Raw genomic sequence first — 14,111 nt, forward strand, 5'->3', positions numbered from 1 at the left:
CAGAGACTTTTTGATGGTCTCTCACATGGAAAAGCTCACAAAAATAGTCTCTTTGATGAAGGTTCAAATGTCTTGGGTTTTGTGGCCAAATATTCCATCTGTTGAGTGAAAAATCTTTTGGACCTCGGATTCAGGGGCCTGTTTCAAATTTGGACCTGTTTGAAACTCTAACCTGTTTGCCTTCTGACTTTGTCTTCGGTGTCTCTCTTTTTCACCTCTGGTTCTAGCAAGATTTTCCTACCAAAATAAAAGCGTTCGAGTTTTTCAAATAGAGGGGAAACGGTTTCTGACTGGCAGGTTCTAAGCTTTGTCACTGCATACGGCTGAATGCGCACAAAAGTCAGCTGACTTAGGAAGTCAATAACTAAAGAAAATACGTACATTCAGCATTTGTAATTCTCCACATATAATAAGAGAAATATGTAATTCTCCACAGATAATAAGAGAAAAGGCTCCAAATTTCAGGACCATCATATAGAAATCTGATGCTCCAATTTAGTTCTGGATATTTCTCTTATTTAGCAATTCACTCATGTGGTTAAGTATTATGGAGAGTGTCTTTTACTTCCAAACTTGCTAGTTCCAAGACAGCATTCTAGGTTCTAGGACAGAAAAGAGCTATTCCAGTCCTATATGCTAAAAGCAAATCGGGTACCTAGAAAGAAACAAGTGCGTCAAAGTGAGTGGGTATCTTCCACTATTTTGCCCCTTACCTCCGATAATCAATTTGGTTATGATGGAGTAATTCAGGCATCTCCCCAACATGACTAAGAAACAATGTACCTTATTACTTTGCCTATAGAGGGCCTAATTTTTTGAAGTCATAAATCTTAAATTCAACTGATCCATGAATGATGGTGACCACCTCTCAAGTGTTGACCAACAAAGCACAGGGAAGGGAGAAATACAAACCCACCGCTTGAGTAATGTGATTCCACTCTAGCTATCTACCTGGGCATCAAAGCACCCATCACTATACCTTATCTGGGAAGGCTGGGATCACCACAGCTGGGCATCTGAGTCAAATAAGCCCAACAGGGTCTAGCACAGGATGGAAATCTCATGCCGTCCAGATCTGTGCCAATAACTCTAAATTAGCTTGGAATCAGCACTGACCCAACAGTCTCGTGGAAATGCATTTTGTATACGTAAGTTTTCTCTGTCAGGTATTTTTCTGACAGTTTACATAGATGCTTTGCAAATTATGACACTATTATTTGATGGGACAGACTTCCTAGGGACTTAAACCATAATGCACATACGGTTTTCTAAGTGTAATTGGGCTCAGACAAAATAGTCTGTTTCAGTATCTATTTACTGTGACCTATTCTCTTTGCTTTATGTGATATTCAGCATGAAATCATATCATACTCAAAGCTAAGCTTTGTGTTCCAGTATCCAGAAACTTCCATCATTTCACTTTGCATCTTCAATCTTTATAACAATGCACCTGTGCAAGTAACAGACCCATCCATCTGAATGCACTCAATTTAAAAAGCAAGTTGATGATAACACAAACTGGTGCATCTTTTATACTTAAAAAACTATGAAAATGCATTGCAAACTTTGGATAGATAGATCTTAAAGCTCTATGTATACTTGCAAGAGAGAGGAACTTTCAAAGAAAACCCTTTCTTTTTTTTATTTTTATTTTTATTTTTTAAAGATTTTATTTATTTATTTGACAGAGAGAGACACAGCGAGAGAAGGAACACAGCAGGGGGAGTGGGAGAGGGAGAAGCAGGCTTCCCGCTGAGCAAGGAGCCTGATGCGGGGCTCGATCCCAGGACCCTGAGATCATGACCTGAGCCAAAGGCAGACGTTTAACGACTGAGCCCCCCAGGTGCCCCAAAAAACCCTTTCTGAGTGAGGAAAATATTTTCAAAACTTTTGTAACTCCTGTAAAGCTAAAAAGTACTAAGATGTTCAGAGCTCTGGTGATCTTTTTACTAGGGCCTCTCCTGTCGAAAGTAAAAGATTATAAAGACCCAGCTCTTGGGGCGCCTGGGTAGCTCAGTTAAGTGTCTGCCTTGGGCTCAGGTCATGATCTCAGGGTCCTGGGATTGAGCCCCGGATTGGGCTCTCTGCTCAGTGGTGAGCCTGCTTCTCCCTCTCCCTCTGCCTGCCATTCCCCCTGCTTGTGCTCGCTCTGTCAAATAAATAAAATCTTAAAAAAAAAAAAGACCCCGCTGCCTTAAGATCCCTAATGCAACCATTTCAACATTAATTACAGCAATGCTTTGATGCTTAAGCAAGTGGTTTCTAGAATGGCACAAATAAAAACATATACACATATAAGTGTATGTGCATATGTACACTAAAAGGGATTCTTTTTATTATTTTAGAAGACGTCCAACCCCTCTCCAGCACACCTCCTCTCTCTGTGTCCCTGCTGGGTTTTCTACGACGCTGTCATACTCTGCACAGCTGGGAGGGGACAGCCGGGTGTAGAAAATAAGGCAAAGAGGGCTTGAGTGGCTTAAGTGAATCAGTGGCCAAATTAAGAAAATAATTCAGAAGACTTGCCTCCGAGTCTCCTATCCTCCTTCCAAAAATCCTTTTCTGCGTTTCTATTCAAAGTGCGTTTTCAAGGCTATTCTTAGATATTTGGGGTTTAATCAAATTTTCACAGGATGTGAAGGAGAGAGCGAAAACACACTCCTTTCTTATTGAATTATTTTGATTTTTGTCTTTTGCGCTCCCAGCTATCAAGACTGTCGAATAAACCAGTTTTGATTCATAAATAATAGTTCCATTATATCTACTGTGCCACTCGTCAGAGCACCTGAAATTTTAATTCACTTGTTCAGCTAAATTTCATCCTCAGTTCATGGCCATAAAATTCTTTATTGACAAACTTTCAAACCAACTTTGACTCTGAGGTATCTAGTCAACATTTTTCTTCTGTGTGGATATTAGTTTATTGAATAAGTGGCATCTGTTTTCCTCCACATCACTAGCAGAGTAGGTATTTCCTTTTGACAGCTTTGCAGGATTTATGGCTTTGCATGCACTGAAGAAAAATAGTACTAAGCAAAAAATTCCAATTCATTACCTCTTAGTACTTAATTAAGTTCATACCCACGGCACACTGGAGGTGAACCCTGAAATGCCCGCGACAGCAAGCAGAGCATCCAGCTATATTATCTTAGGAAGACAGAGAGGATTCTGATGATCTGGACCTCATTTTTCCATCTCCGATATTCAGACATGTGCTGTCTACTTTGCTCCCCGTTGGACATGGACAGAACCACGTGGGAAGCGAGAGCAGAATCCTCCCTGCAACCCCTGTCGTTCCCGTAGCCTGTCCCAACAATAAAGTTGAGCAGGGGCCCCACCATTCATCTCTGCCCTTCTAGAACACACACACCTCCCATCAGAGGGTTCCCCCTGCCCCCCGATCCCCAGGCATGGTGTGGCTGGAGGAGGCGCCCGGAGCCTGGCAGGCGGAAGGCAAGCAGTGGGTCTCCCTCAGCGAGAGTCGGGGTTACCTGTCGGGGTTCTGTGTGCACACGTGCATCTGTAAGAGGATCCGCTGCGTGAAAGTCTTAAAGCACTGGCCGCATTTCCAGAGATGCCAGTCACTGAACTCCGGGTGCAGCTGACTGGTGGAAGTCGGGCTCGCAAGCACTCGCTGGTTTTTCACGTTGATCTGGTTAAATCCCGATTCCATGGGCCCAGACTTGTCCAGGAGAGAGAAGTTCCTGGTGCAGGGAGTCTGCGGGAAGACCACGGAGCGCTGCGGGGCGGCGGGGGGCAGCTTGCTGCTCTTGCTGAAGGGTTGCAGGGTGTCCTGTCTGCACATGGCCTCCATGACCGTCGAGGGGACATTTACTGGGAGAACAGCAAGAGGGTGCGGGGATTAGTTTTGCTGGCCTTTAAAAGAAGCACAGTACCACACAGTTTAAAAAAAACTCCTTTAGATCAAGATTTAAAAAAATGTTTCTGGACTCCAAAGTCACATGGTAATGGACTACTTGACTGGGGGGGGCGGGGAAGCAGGATTGCTGCCAATTACTAGCTCGCTCAGTGCCTATTTATTTAGCAAATACTATACGCTCAGGATTGTTGGCATGCTGTCTTTGCCCCACAGAGTTCACTTCCGAGTTGAGAGAGAAAGACTCCAGAATGAGGCTCCACACTGCACCCGAGGTTCAGAGGGAGTTCAGAAGGGACAACCAACAAAGGAGGGGGAGAGAAAGGGTGGCTGCCCACAGAGGGTAACCCTGAGCAATGGTGAGAAGGTAGAGATCCAGGCCCTCAGGATTTCAGGCCTTCCACTAGACCTTGCCAGCACAGGACATTCCAGAAAAACTGGCTGAAAGACGAAGCGAGCAATGTGATAGACACCTGGAGACAGAAGTGTGGCAGCTTGGTGGGATGGCGATGGGGACAGGATGACCAAGCAGGGCATGGGTTCTCAACACCATGGGAATAAGGGGTGCAAGAGGGGGGCAGACCTCAGAGGCTCTTTAAAGTCCAAATAAAGAAAGAAATAAAAGATGTCAGGCCCAGGAAATAGACACAGAATGTCTCTGTACAGAAACAGCAAGAAAGAAAAGCAAGAAAATGGCAAGAGAAAAGTGTTCGGGTGATTTACAGATAGGGTGCAGTGAATAAGGTAAGATGAGGGTAACAGAGTAGGGTGCTGGCAATGTGGGTTTGGGAATCAGAAAGACCAAGATTCAAATCCTGACTCTGCCTTCTATTAGCTTGGTGATCTTAGGCAAGTTATTAAAAAAAGAAAAAGAAAGAAAGAAAGAAAATATATATATATATATAAAATATGTCTGTGCCTCAGTTTCCCCATCTATAAAAGGAGGCCAGTGAGAGCAAGAATCCTAAAAGTAACAGCAGCATGGCTAAGTGGTTGAGATGGCCTCCGTCTTACCTCCACTATCTATATTAGCCTTGGGACGGCTGGTAAGTCCGAAAGTCGAAATCCCCAATTTTGTCCTTGGTGAAATGTAAAATAGTCACCCTAAGGATTAAGTCCATACATAGATAGCTTTTAGAAAATGCCATGGCTGCCACTCCCCAGATGTGAAGCCCTAGGAGCACTGGCCTCATCTTGAAACCCCGTTAGGACACGTAAATGAGACAATGAAAGTATCCACCATACGGCCTCCCATCAACGAGAGCCATCACTCTTACTATTATAGAGAAGAGACTGGAATGAGGGAAGATGGATGTGAACTGCAATGGTGAGGAAAGAACTAGAAGTAAGAAACATTTCTGAGGAAGGGAGCCTAACAGACGTGAAATCGTTTTCTTTTTTTAAGTTGTTATGGTGCTAATAACCTATCTCGTGCACTCACTGGTCAACTCACAGGGGCAGAAGTGATCAGAAGCTAATATGCTTTAAAACTGCCATTCTTGTTTTAAGTAACTACTGCGTCAATAAAATGTATTTATTGGTTATTTCAGGGGTCAAAGGGATTAAAGGTCACAGGGTGGGCGAGAGAAGAAAATCAGAGACCAAAAAATTGGAAGAGGTTGAGGGGCAAAAAGACAGGGATGGGAAGTAAACCACAGCTCTTGGCCACTGGTTCAAGGTCACATGGAAGGACACACATGACCTGGGGGCTCTCGTCCTTCCCTGCCACGGACCATCGCTGAGATGCCGATGTAGCGTGCAAACTCAAGTGTGTTCAACTGCAAAGAGCGAATGGTGGTGGACCGTGACCGCCAGGAGGCTCCGTGCTTGAGTTGGACATGGAGACACCATGCGTGGTGGAGACACAAAGTGGATAGTGTGTTGCCATTAAGGACTGTCCAACCCAGAGACTGTTCTGTATAATCACAGCAATGACACAAATCCACCAAAAGGAACAGCTCTGTCTATGGGGCTCTGGCAGCATGGCCCATCCTGTCTTGGGAAGGGAAAAGAAAGAAGAGATTCGCAGACCTGGGAAGACTCTAGGGTCTATGCAGCTGAATGCACATTTATACTTGCAGGAGAGGCTTTTAAAAAATTAAATCAGACTCTCTTGATAGGACCTGGGCGTCTGCACTTTCAGACGCTCTCCCAAGTGCTTCTCATGGACCCTCAGATTCGAGAATCACTGATCTAAACCAAAACTCTCTCTTATTACAAATAAAAAAAGCTGAAGCCCCAGAAGGTCCAATACTGGAACCTGTCCAGGGTCACAGGCAGTTAAGGACACAGCTGAGCTGTAAGCTTTAGCCTTCTAACTTCCAAGGCATTTTTTTTTTTCTGGCCACACTCCTATCTTGTCACTGCTCACCAGCTGTGTTTCAAAAATAAAAGGAACATTTTATAGCTAGCACAGTGTTTCGTGTGTGTGTATAAATATATCCTATAAACATATATGTCATATATACATATATGTATATATATATACACACCTATACACACCCATGTGCATGTTTATGTGTCTACCTTTATTTTATATATAAATATTTACACGTAATTTCAACTTCTGAGGCAAAAGTGTATAATCAATATGAAATTTGTCCATACATTTTAGGCTTCCCCCCGAAAAAATCATTGCACACAGACTGTTTACTCTTGAAATAGGCGTTGAAAGGTAAGGAGGAGGATTTTACACAGGGTTTAGCACTTTTTTAGCAAAAAATAACAGCAGCATTGTCAGAGATCAGGGCAGAACCCACTTTGTGTCGCCTGTTATAACTAATCCAGAAGAGACAAATCACAGGGGAACCCGCACGTTTTCAGGCAACACGAAGCTCTTGCGGGGCGGGAAATGCCAGACCAACAGGAAGGCATGGTGGAAAGATCGTCAAATGAAGATGTCATCAGCATGCATGAGAGCAGGATCACCAGCCCCAAGCTTCACGATGGGAAGAGGAATATGATGCCTTTGGGAGAAATTAACGCAAAGGAGACTTTACGTAGAGATTACAAATTCTGACTTTCTCACCTCTCCTGAAAAATAACCTAATAAATTACTTTTCAAAAACCATAAGGTCACATCGCCTTTATACGAAGCACGAGAACTGGTGGGCAAATGAATTTAACTCTAATGATCAATGTCAACATGGTAATAAAGAAAAATTTATACCAGTTTGTATAATAATCTGGGATATATGGGATTTGAGGTAGTAATAATATAGGGCAATTAACAGTGCAGATGGCTGGAATAAAATTATGCTCTGTCTCATTATTTCCTTCTCTGGGACACCTCAGAGCTTTCAAGCAATAAGTAGCAACAGTGACATGCTACTCTCCTTTTGGTATATGCTCCTTTACTTTAAGTGTGACTCAATTCAATCTTGCTGAATGAAATGAGCATGTAATGCAGAGAGAAGAAAAAGTAAGGATGGGAAGAAATAATTATCACAAAAGCAATGATATCTGATCTCTAACCTGTCCTGCAGAGCTCCTACACACTTCCACAGGACCCTAGAAATCTATGAAGCATAGCTTTTTATTTTTTATTTATTTTTTTAAAGATTTTATTTAATTATTTGACACAGAGAGAGCGCAAGTAGGGGGAGTAGCAGGCAGGCTCCCCGCTGAGCAAGGAGCCCCATTCAGGGCTCGATCCCAGGACTCTGGGATCATGTCCTGACCAAAGGCAGACACTTAACTGATTGAGCCACCCAGGCTCCCCAAAGTATAGCTTCTTAGAGCAGGACTTAAGCAACACAGAAAGCTGTTCTTCCTAAATTGCAGCCTCACTGGCTACGACAATCGAAAGTATTCACAAAACACAGGACATTATCAGAGAGGGGACAGCCCGTACAGACAAGTGCAAGAGGACTGAGATGACTAACCAAAGTGACCTAGACGATGAAGTGCCTTCTACACGAAGACACACTGAGCTGGTAAATCTCTTCCACCTACCAGACAAAGATGAAGGGGTAGAGGGCAAACTCTCAAAGCCCTAAAGGATCTAGAGTCAAGGAACAACATGAACTCATCAAATCCTGGAAAATCAAAAGAGTGGGAGCGGCAAATGCAGAATCCCTAAGACAACCTTTCGTCCATTCATTCAGCCCCCAAATACTTAGTGAGCTTCTGCTCCGTGCCTGACGTGGCTGGTGCTGCGGGTACCAGGGCTGGGGGTGGGGGGGTGTGGAGGGGTAAGTAAGCCCCAGCCCCTGGCCTCATGCCACTTACACTCCAGTGACAGAGACAGGTATCAAACTGATGTTTCTACAAAGAAGTACTTACTCTGTTTCATCAAATCTAAAATGCCCTTACTTTATGCCCAATTCAGGTTGTACCGTGAATTGTCAATCACCATTCATTGCAAGGCATCTCCCAGGTTCAGAAAGAACAAAATGTGAACAACATGTGCATGTTGCTACAAGTGTGATATGTGCTATATGAGAGATACGAAGAGGTGCCTGGGAAGCATATCACCAGGATGGCTACAGCTGGGGCGGGAGGGGCAGCTTCCCTAAGGCAGTGACCTTGAATGTGAATCCCGTAGGATGCACAGGTCTCAGACAGGTGTGAAGGGGGAAAAAAAGACAATGCAAGAAGATGAAACGTGGGCAGTTTGGCCATAGGGTCTGTGCAGATGCTAAGGGAGGAAGGAGCTCAACAGAGGATGCAGGGTCTGCAACAAACTGGGGCTGGACAGGGGCTGGACAGAGAGGGGCTGTCCCCTCTCTGATAATGTCCTGTGTTTTGTGAATACTTTCGATTGTCGTAGCCAGTGAGGCTGCAATTTAGGAAGAACAGCTTTCTGTGTTGCTTAAGTCCTGCTCTAAGAAGCTATACTTTGGGGAGCCTGGGTGGCTCAATCAGCTAAGTGTCTGCCTTTGGTCAGGACATGAGCCCAGAGTCCTGGGATCGAGCCCTGAATGGGGCTCCTTGCTCAGCGGGGAGCCTGCCTGCTACTCCCCCTGCTTGTGCTGTGTGTCAAATAATTAAATAAAATCTTTAAAAATCTAAACTGAACAGGGCACGGCCAGTCCAACAATGCTTGAATTCTCATTCTGTAAAGCACGATGTTAGCCACACAAAATACCTTCTGGAGACTCTATGCGGACCGTGGGCTACCGTACTGAAGAACTGGGGATTCATTATAAGAGTAATGGCAAGCCAAAAAAGGGTTTTAAATTAGGGTGTGAGGTGATGAGATTTATGCTCTAAATGCACCATCATTCTATACGGTTAAATGAAAAAGTGAGGTGCAGAACAATGTGTATAGTACGCTACCACTATCTGCAGAAAAGGGCGAGGGGCAGAGTGAGAGCCAGAGAAAGAGAGGGAGACCATGCTTGAATAGAGTAGGCAAAAAAAAAAAGACATCTGGAAGGAGACCTGGGAATCTATCAACTGACTTCTGAGGGGAATTATACGTCCATAGTCTTTTCTGGATTTTGGTCTATGGAACCAAATTACCTATTCACAAAACACGCAAATGAGCTGAAACCGTAAAATAAGCACATCAATGAGACTTCACTTGGGCCACTGTGAGGCCACCGAGGAAAATGTGACACACTGGAGACTATTGCAATAGTCTGTGCCAAAGCTGGTGCTCACACTGACCAAGGGGTAGCAGAAGTGAAAAGAAGGGCACTTAAGAATATCCAATCAACGGGGCTTTGTAACTGACTGGATAGAAAGGTGAGTGAGAGTTAGGTGTTGGGGTTTCTAGAAAGAACAACTGGATGAATGGGGGTGAGCTAGTGAACTGAGGGAGAGGCAGAATGGTTTCAGGTGTACATGCTGAGCTGGACACTCAGGTGAGATACCAAAGGCAAAGGTGGAGTAGACAAGTGGACGGGAGTATGGGGCTCAGTAGAGAGGTCTGGATTGGAAACGCAAATCTGGGAATACCTAAGTCAGGTCCCCTGGAAAAAGACTGAAATGGAGATTTGCAGTTTTGCATGCAGGAGGACCATGTCCATGGAGGAGATGGACAGCTCTGGAGCTGGGGGGGGTCCTTCATAGTTGTCCTGCTTTGGGACAGGGGGAGCAGTCCTTAGCAGCCCCCACGTTGACCAGCTACTGGACACAGGCTAATGACCGAGGGCAGAGAGGCTCTCTTAGGTGGAAGATAATTCCTGGAGACAAACTCATCTGAAAGCTGGCAGCCCCTTCTTCTCCACAAACTGGGGGAATGAGTGCCTCAAGCTGATAGCAAGGTTGGGATCTAGGCAGCATACCCCCGCATCCCAAAGCACCCAAAGAGATTGAATCTTTCACAACAGTGGGTTTCCCTGGGATTTTTGGTTTGTTTTTTTTTTTTTTTTTTTTTTGGTCATTTCTTGCTGCGGGCGCATTTCCAGTGGGCGCTGCCTTCTGTTGGGAGTCCTGTGCCGATACGGAGGCATCCCTATGGGGTGACTTCTCTTTGCTTCTTCTAGCACACGACAGGTTTCCGCAGTTCTGGACCAATCTTTGTTTGTTGGCCCAATGTTTCTATACCTGGCAGGTAGTGAAAATCCAGCCCCACAACATCCCAAAGGCAGGGGCTGGTTTTTAGACAGCGGCACTGTGTTTTTCCCAGTGGCCTGAAATGGACAGCTCCTTGGCTCACTGGCCGGTGGGTAGCATTTTTCTAGTCCTCAGTCAGGGACAGTTCCTGGACTTATGTAAGGAGTCCAATCCCAGCTCCCTACGGTACACAAGGGGCCTGGAGCCTTGAGTCCTCCCAACTGTATCAGTGCTCAGCCCAATCCCCCTCAGCTCAGGCTAATGGACACGGCCATGTGACTTGGTCCTGTGCCGTGTCTGGTTTCTGCTGCGTGCTCATGTGCCTTCTTCTAGGCTTGAGGACAGGGCCTGAGTCCCTGTTCCTCATCACGGTGCTCGACCCAACGATACTGCAAGCTTCTCCTCCTTCCCAGAGGGAAGGCCTGAGCCTGGGCCTAGCCCCTCCCTGTCGGTGGGACGGCAGGGGTGAGGGGCCCTACGCAGAGGTGCCCCTTTTTGTTTCCTGCTCTGTACAGTCAAGAGAAGGAGGCAGGCCGGACAGAGGTGGTGTTCATGTCAGCATGGGAATGCTGCGGGGCCAAAGAGGTCCACGTTCTGGCAACTTGGCGTCCCAGGCCGAGGCTTGAGCAGCAAGAAGACCTGTTGAACATTTATTCCCTATTTTTTTTTTTTAATTTCCTCTGAAATGAATACGAATGCACAATGGTCTTTACACTCGGCAGGAGCTAATCCCCCCCTGGAAGCTTTGGGGGAGCCTCATTCCTCCTCACGGATGCGATCTGTCGACACAGGCTTTGCTTCGGGCTCTTCTGAAAGGCCCACGGTGGATGGAGCGGCTCTCTCCTCGGAGCTCTATTACATTTATAACCCCGGTTTCTTAAAAAGAAAATAACAGAGGAGTTGCTTCCAGAGCCCCAGTGCCTGTGGGAAACCCTGCCCTCTCTTTGAGGCCTGGCGGCTTTCTATGGCTTGTTTGGGCCCTTGAGGGCACCCACCGTTTTACGGGCGCCCCCCGAGGGGACGGTCACTCAAGCCTCAGCCCACCGCACACGCTCAGGAGGAAACGTGTACTTGTGTGGATGAAAGAACCAGGGGAGGAAAATGATCTTTTAATACATGAAACTGCTTAATAAGTATTATTCGCTAAGTAAAATCACATTGCCAGGGGCGCCTGGGTGGCTCAGTGGTTAAGCGTCTGCCTTTGGCTCAGGTCATGATCCCGGGGTCCTGGGATCGAGTCCCGCATCGGGCTTCCTGCTCAGTGGGGAGCCTGCTTCTCCCTCTCCCACACCCCCTGCTTGTGTTCCCTCTCTCACTGTGTCTCTCTGTCAAATAAATAAAATAAAATCTTTAAAAAAAATAAAATCACATTGCCCTTGAATGTCTTGGGCCACATATCCGTTTTGTTAACAAAGGAAACTACGGGCTGAAATGTTTAATCCCTTCAAATAATGGCAACAAAAGTCTCAAGATTCATCCAGGGAGCGTTTTAGTAATTGGTGTGTGCATAGCCCTATAAGGAGGCTCTGTGGAGGCATTTTGTCACGTAAGTCTCCGGTATCTTCAAGAAGCCCCTTTTTTAAGGTACCCGATTTATTCTGTGGCTAGCTCAGTGGGATAAAAAATATCTTAGAATTGCTAATCCAGTTGAGATGATTTAAATTACTAAGGGCTGTGGAAGGCTATCTGTTAAATTATCTGTCCATGCCCTTTCACACATTTGTGCTTTTAAATCACACAGAGTATTTTCTCTGTACAGAATAAGGAACCCTCATTAGAAAGCATTCCCAGCTCTCTCAGTGAATCATGTGGAATGAGAATCCATCTTAGAGCTAAAGTCATATATCTCCTCTACACTATCTGATGAAGCTTTCTGCTGGTTTCTTGGGTGGCCAATCACATGACAGATATATGACTTTGAGACAGGAACTGAAATAAAATTCCTATAATACCGTTAGGGGGAAGGGGGGATTGTCATTGTGGATCGTTTCCGTCAATGACTTAATTTTCTTTAAACTTCCCTCCACCCTCACTTTGAGCTTGGAACTCAACGCAAAAGAGCTGCTTAGTCTATCTACTGAATCCACAATACTTTAAGCTCCTCTAGTTTTTCACATTTTCTTCCAAGGATTTCAGGTGCTAAATGATACAACATAAACCCTGGGAGAGTTAATGGAATACTCTAATCAGCAATCTCAAGAGTGCTTTACACAGCTGGAGTCTAGGAAAGAGAAGGATTAAAAAGCAAAGCATCTGGTGCTTCCAGAAAGCACCCTTCTGATGACACTTCGGCACTCCGAGGACCAGATGGTACACTCTCAGATACCTATTGTCAGGTGGCTGTGGATGGCACATAAGACCCCCAAATCCTCCAGCCCGATCCTTAAGTCCATCTCGTCCATATAACAGCATCAAAAAGTGAAAGCAATGTTGCAAATGTAGGACTTCCACCTCAGAGATCACATCAAGGGTAAGAAATGCACTCCCTAAGAAGTCACTTCCATGGTGGTTTCCATTTCTGACTCATAACTCAGTAAATGGCTGTTCCATCCTTCCGGTTCCTCAGACCAAAGCCCTAGAGTGATCCTTGACTTCTTTCTCTCTCACTCACCACCAAAGGTGTCAGCAAATGCTGTTGGCTTTACTTTCAAAATGCATCCAGAATCCAACCACGTCTCATCACCTCCACCATGTCTACACTGGCCCAAACTACCATCATCTCTCCCCCTGGATTCCTGCAAGGGCCTGGAACTGGATTCCCTGCTCCACGCTCAGGCCTTGCTCTCTGGTCTCCACTCAGTGGCCAGAGTCATCCTCTTACAATGGCAGCTGGAACATATCACCCTTCTGCTCGAAACTCTGCTGTAAGCGCCCTTCGCGAAGCTCACACTGAGGAAACGCCAGGCTTCCGATGGGGGCCTTCTGGGCCCCACGAGCTCCTTGCTCATGCCCCACCTGACGTCTAAGTAAACTTCTCATCTCACTCCAAAACCCCATGCTGACCCCGGGGATACTCTCCCAACAGGCCGGGAACATCCCCATCGTGGGGCCTCCACCCTTTATACCTCGCCACGTGGAACACCCGTCTCCCAAACAACAAACATGTGGCTGATCCTTCCCCTCCTCAAATCTCATTCCCAAGGCCACATTCCCAGTGGGCCTACCCTGATCATTCTCAAAAACTGCATGTCCCGACTCCTGGCACGCCTCATCCCTTCTCTGTTTCCATCTCTCTACAAAACATTACCACCTGACAAACCATGTATTTACTCACTTCTTCATTCATGCATTAATCTGTCTCCCTCCACTAGAACGTAAGCTGCATGAGGGCAGGAATTCTCGGCTGCTGTATTTGCAGAACCTACAAAGACACAAGGCCCACTGCAGGCTTTTGATAAATATCTGAGCAATGAATGAATACATCCTTGGACGACTCAATGTCCATCAGAACTCTAGGCTTTGATAGGCTTATCCTGACATTTCTGGACACACACACCACAGTAACGTCTTCAGATCTGGAGCAAGTTTTGTTAGAGGAAACAGAAGACCTTACAGGATTTCAGACAGGCCTTGGGATCAATTCCATACTCCAGAAGGTGAGGGTACGTCAAGGTTCAGGAGACGGGCCCATGTCAGCAGGTCGGGGGGCCGGATGCTGTTGTCTTTCCATACAGGGGCTGTGGTCTAGTGTGAGGAGAGCAAGGGCCTGGAACCCTCGTGGGAAGACGGC

General features: G+C 45.9%; 1 protein-coding gene across 1 annotated transcript in view; it reads right to left on the reverse strand.

Annotated features, from left to right (window-relative positions):
• PRDM6 (PR/SET domain 6) overlaps positions 1 to 14,111 on the reverse strand; it is a 98,186-nt gene that overhangs the window by 12,448 nt on the left and 71,627 nt on the right. The window contains exon 6 of the mRNA XM_032425359.1: positions 3,492 to 3,834. Coding sequence (XP_032281250.1) covers positions 3,492 to 3,834 — 343 coding nt within the window. The remainder of the gene's footprint in view (positions 1 to 3,491; positions 3,835 to 14,111) is intronic.

Source organism: Phoca vitulina, unplaced genomic scaffold, assembly GCF_004348235.1.
Source record: "Phoca vitulina isolate PV1807 unplaced genomic scaffold, GSC_HSeal_1.0 scaffold32, whole genome shotgun sequence".
NCBI lineage: Eukaryota > Metazoa > Chordata > Mammalia > Carnivora > Phocidae > Phoca > Phoca vitulina.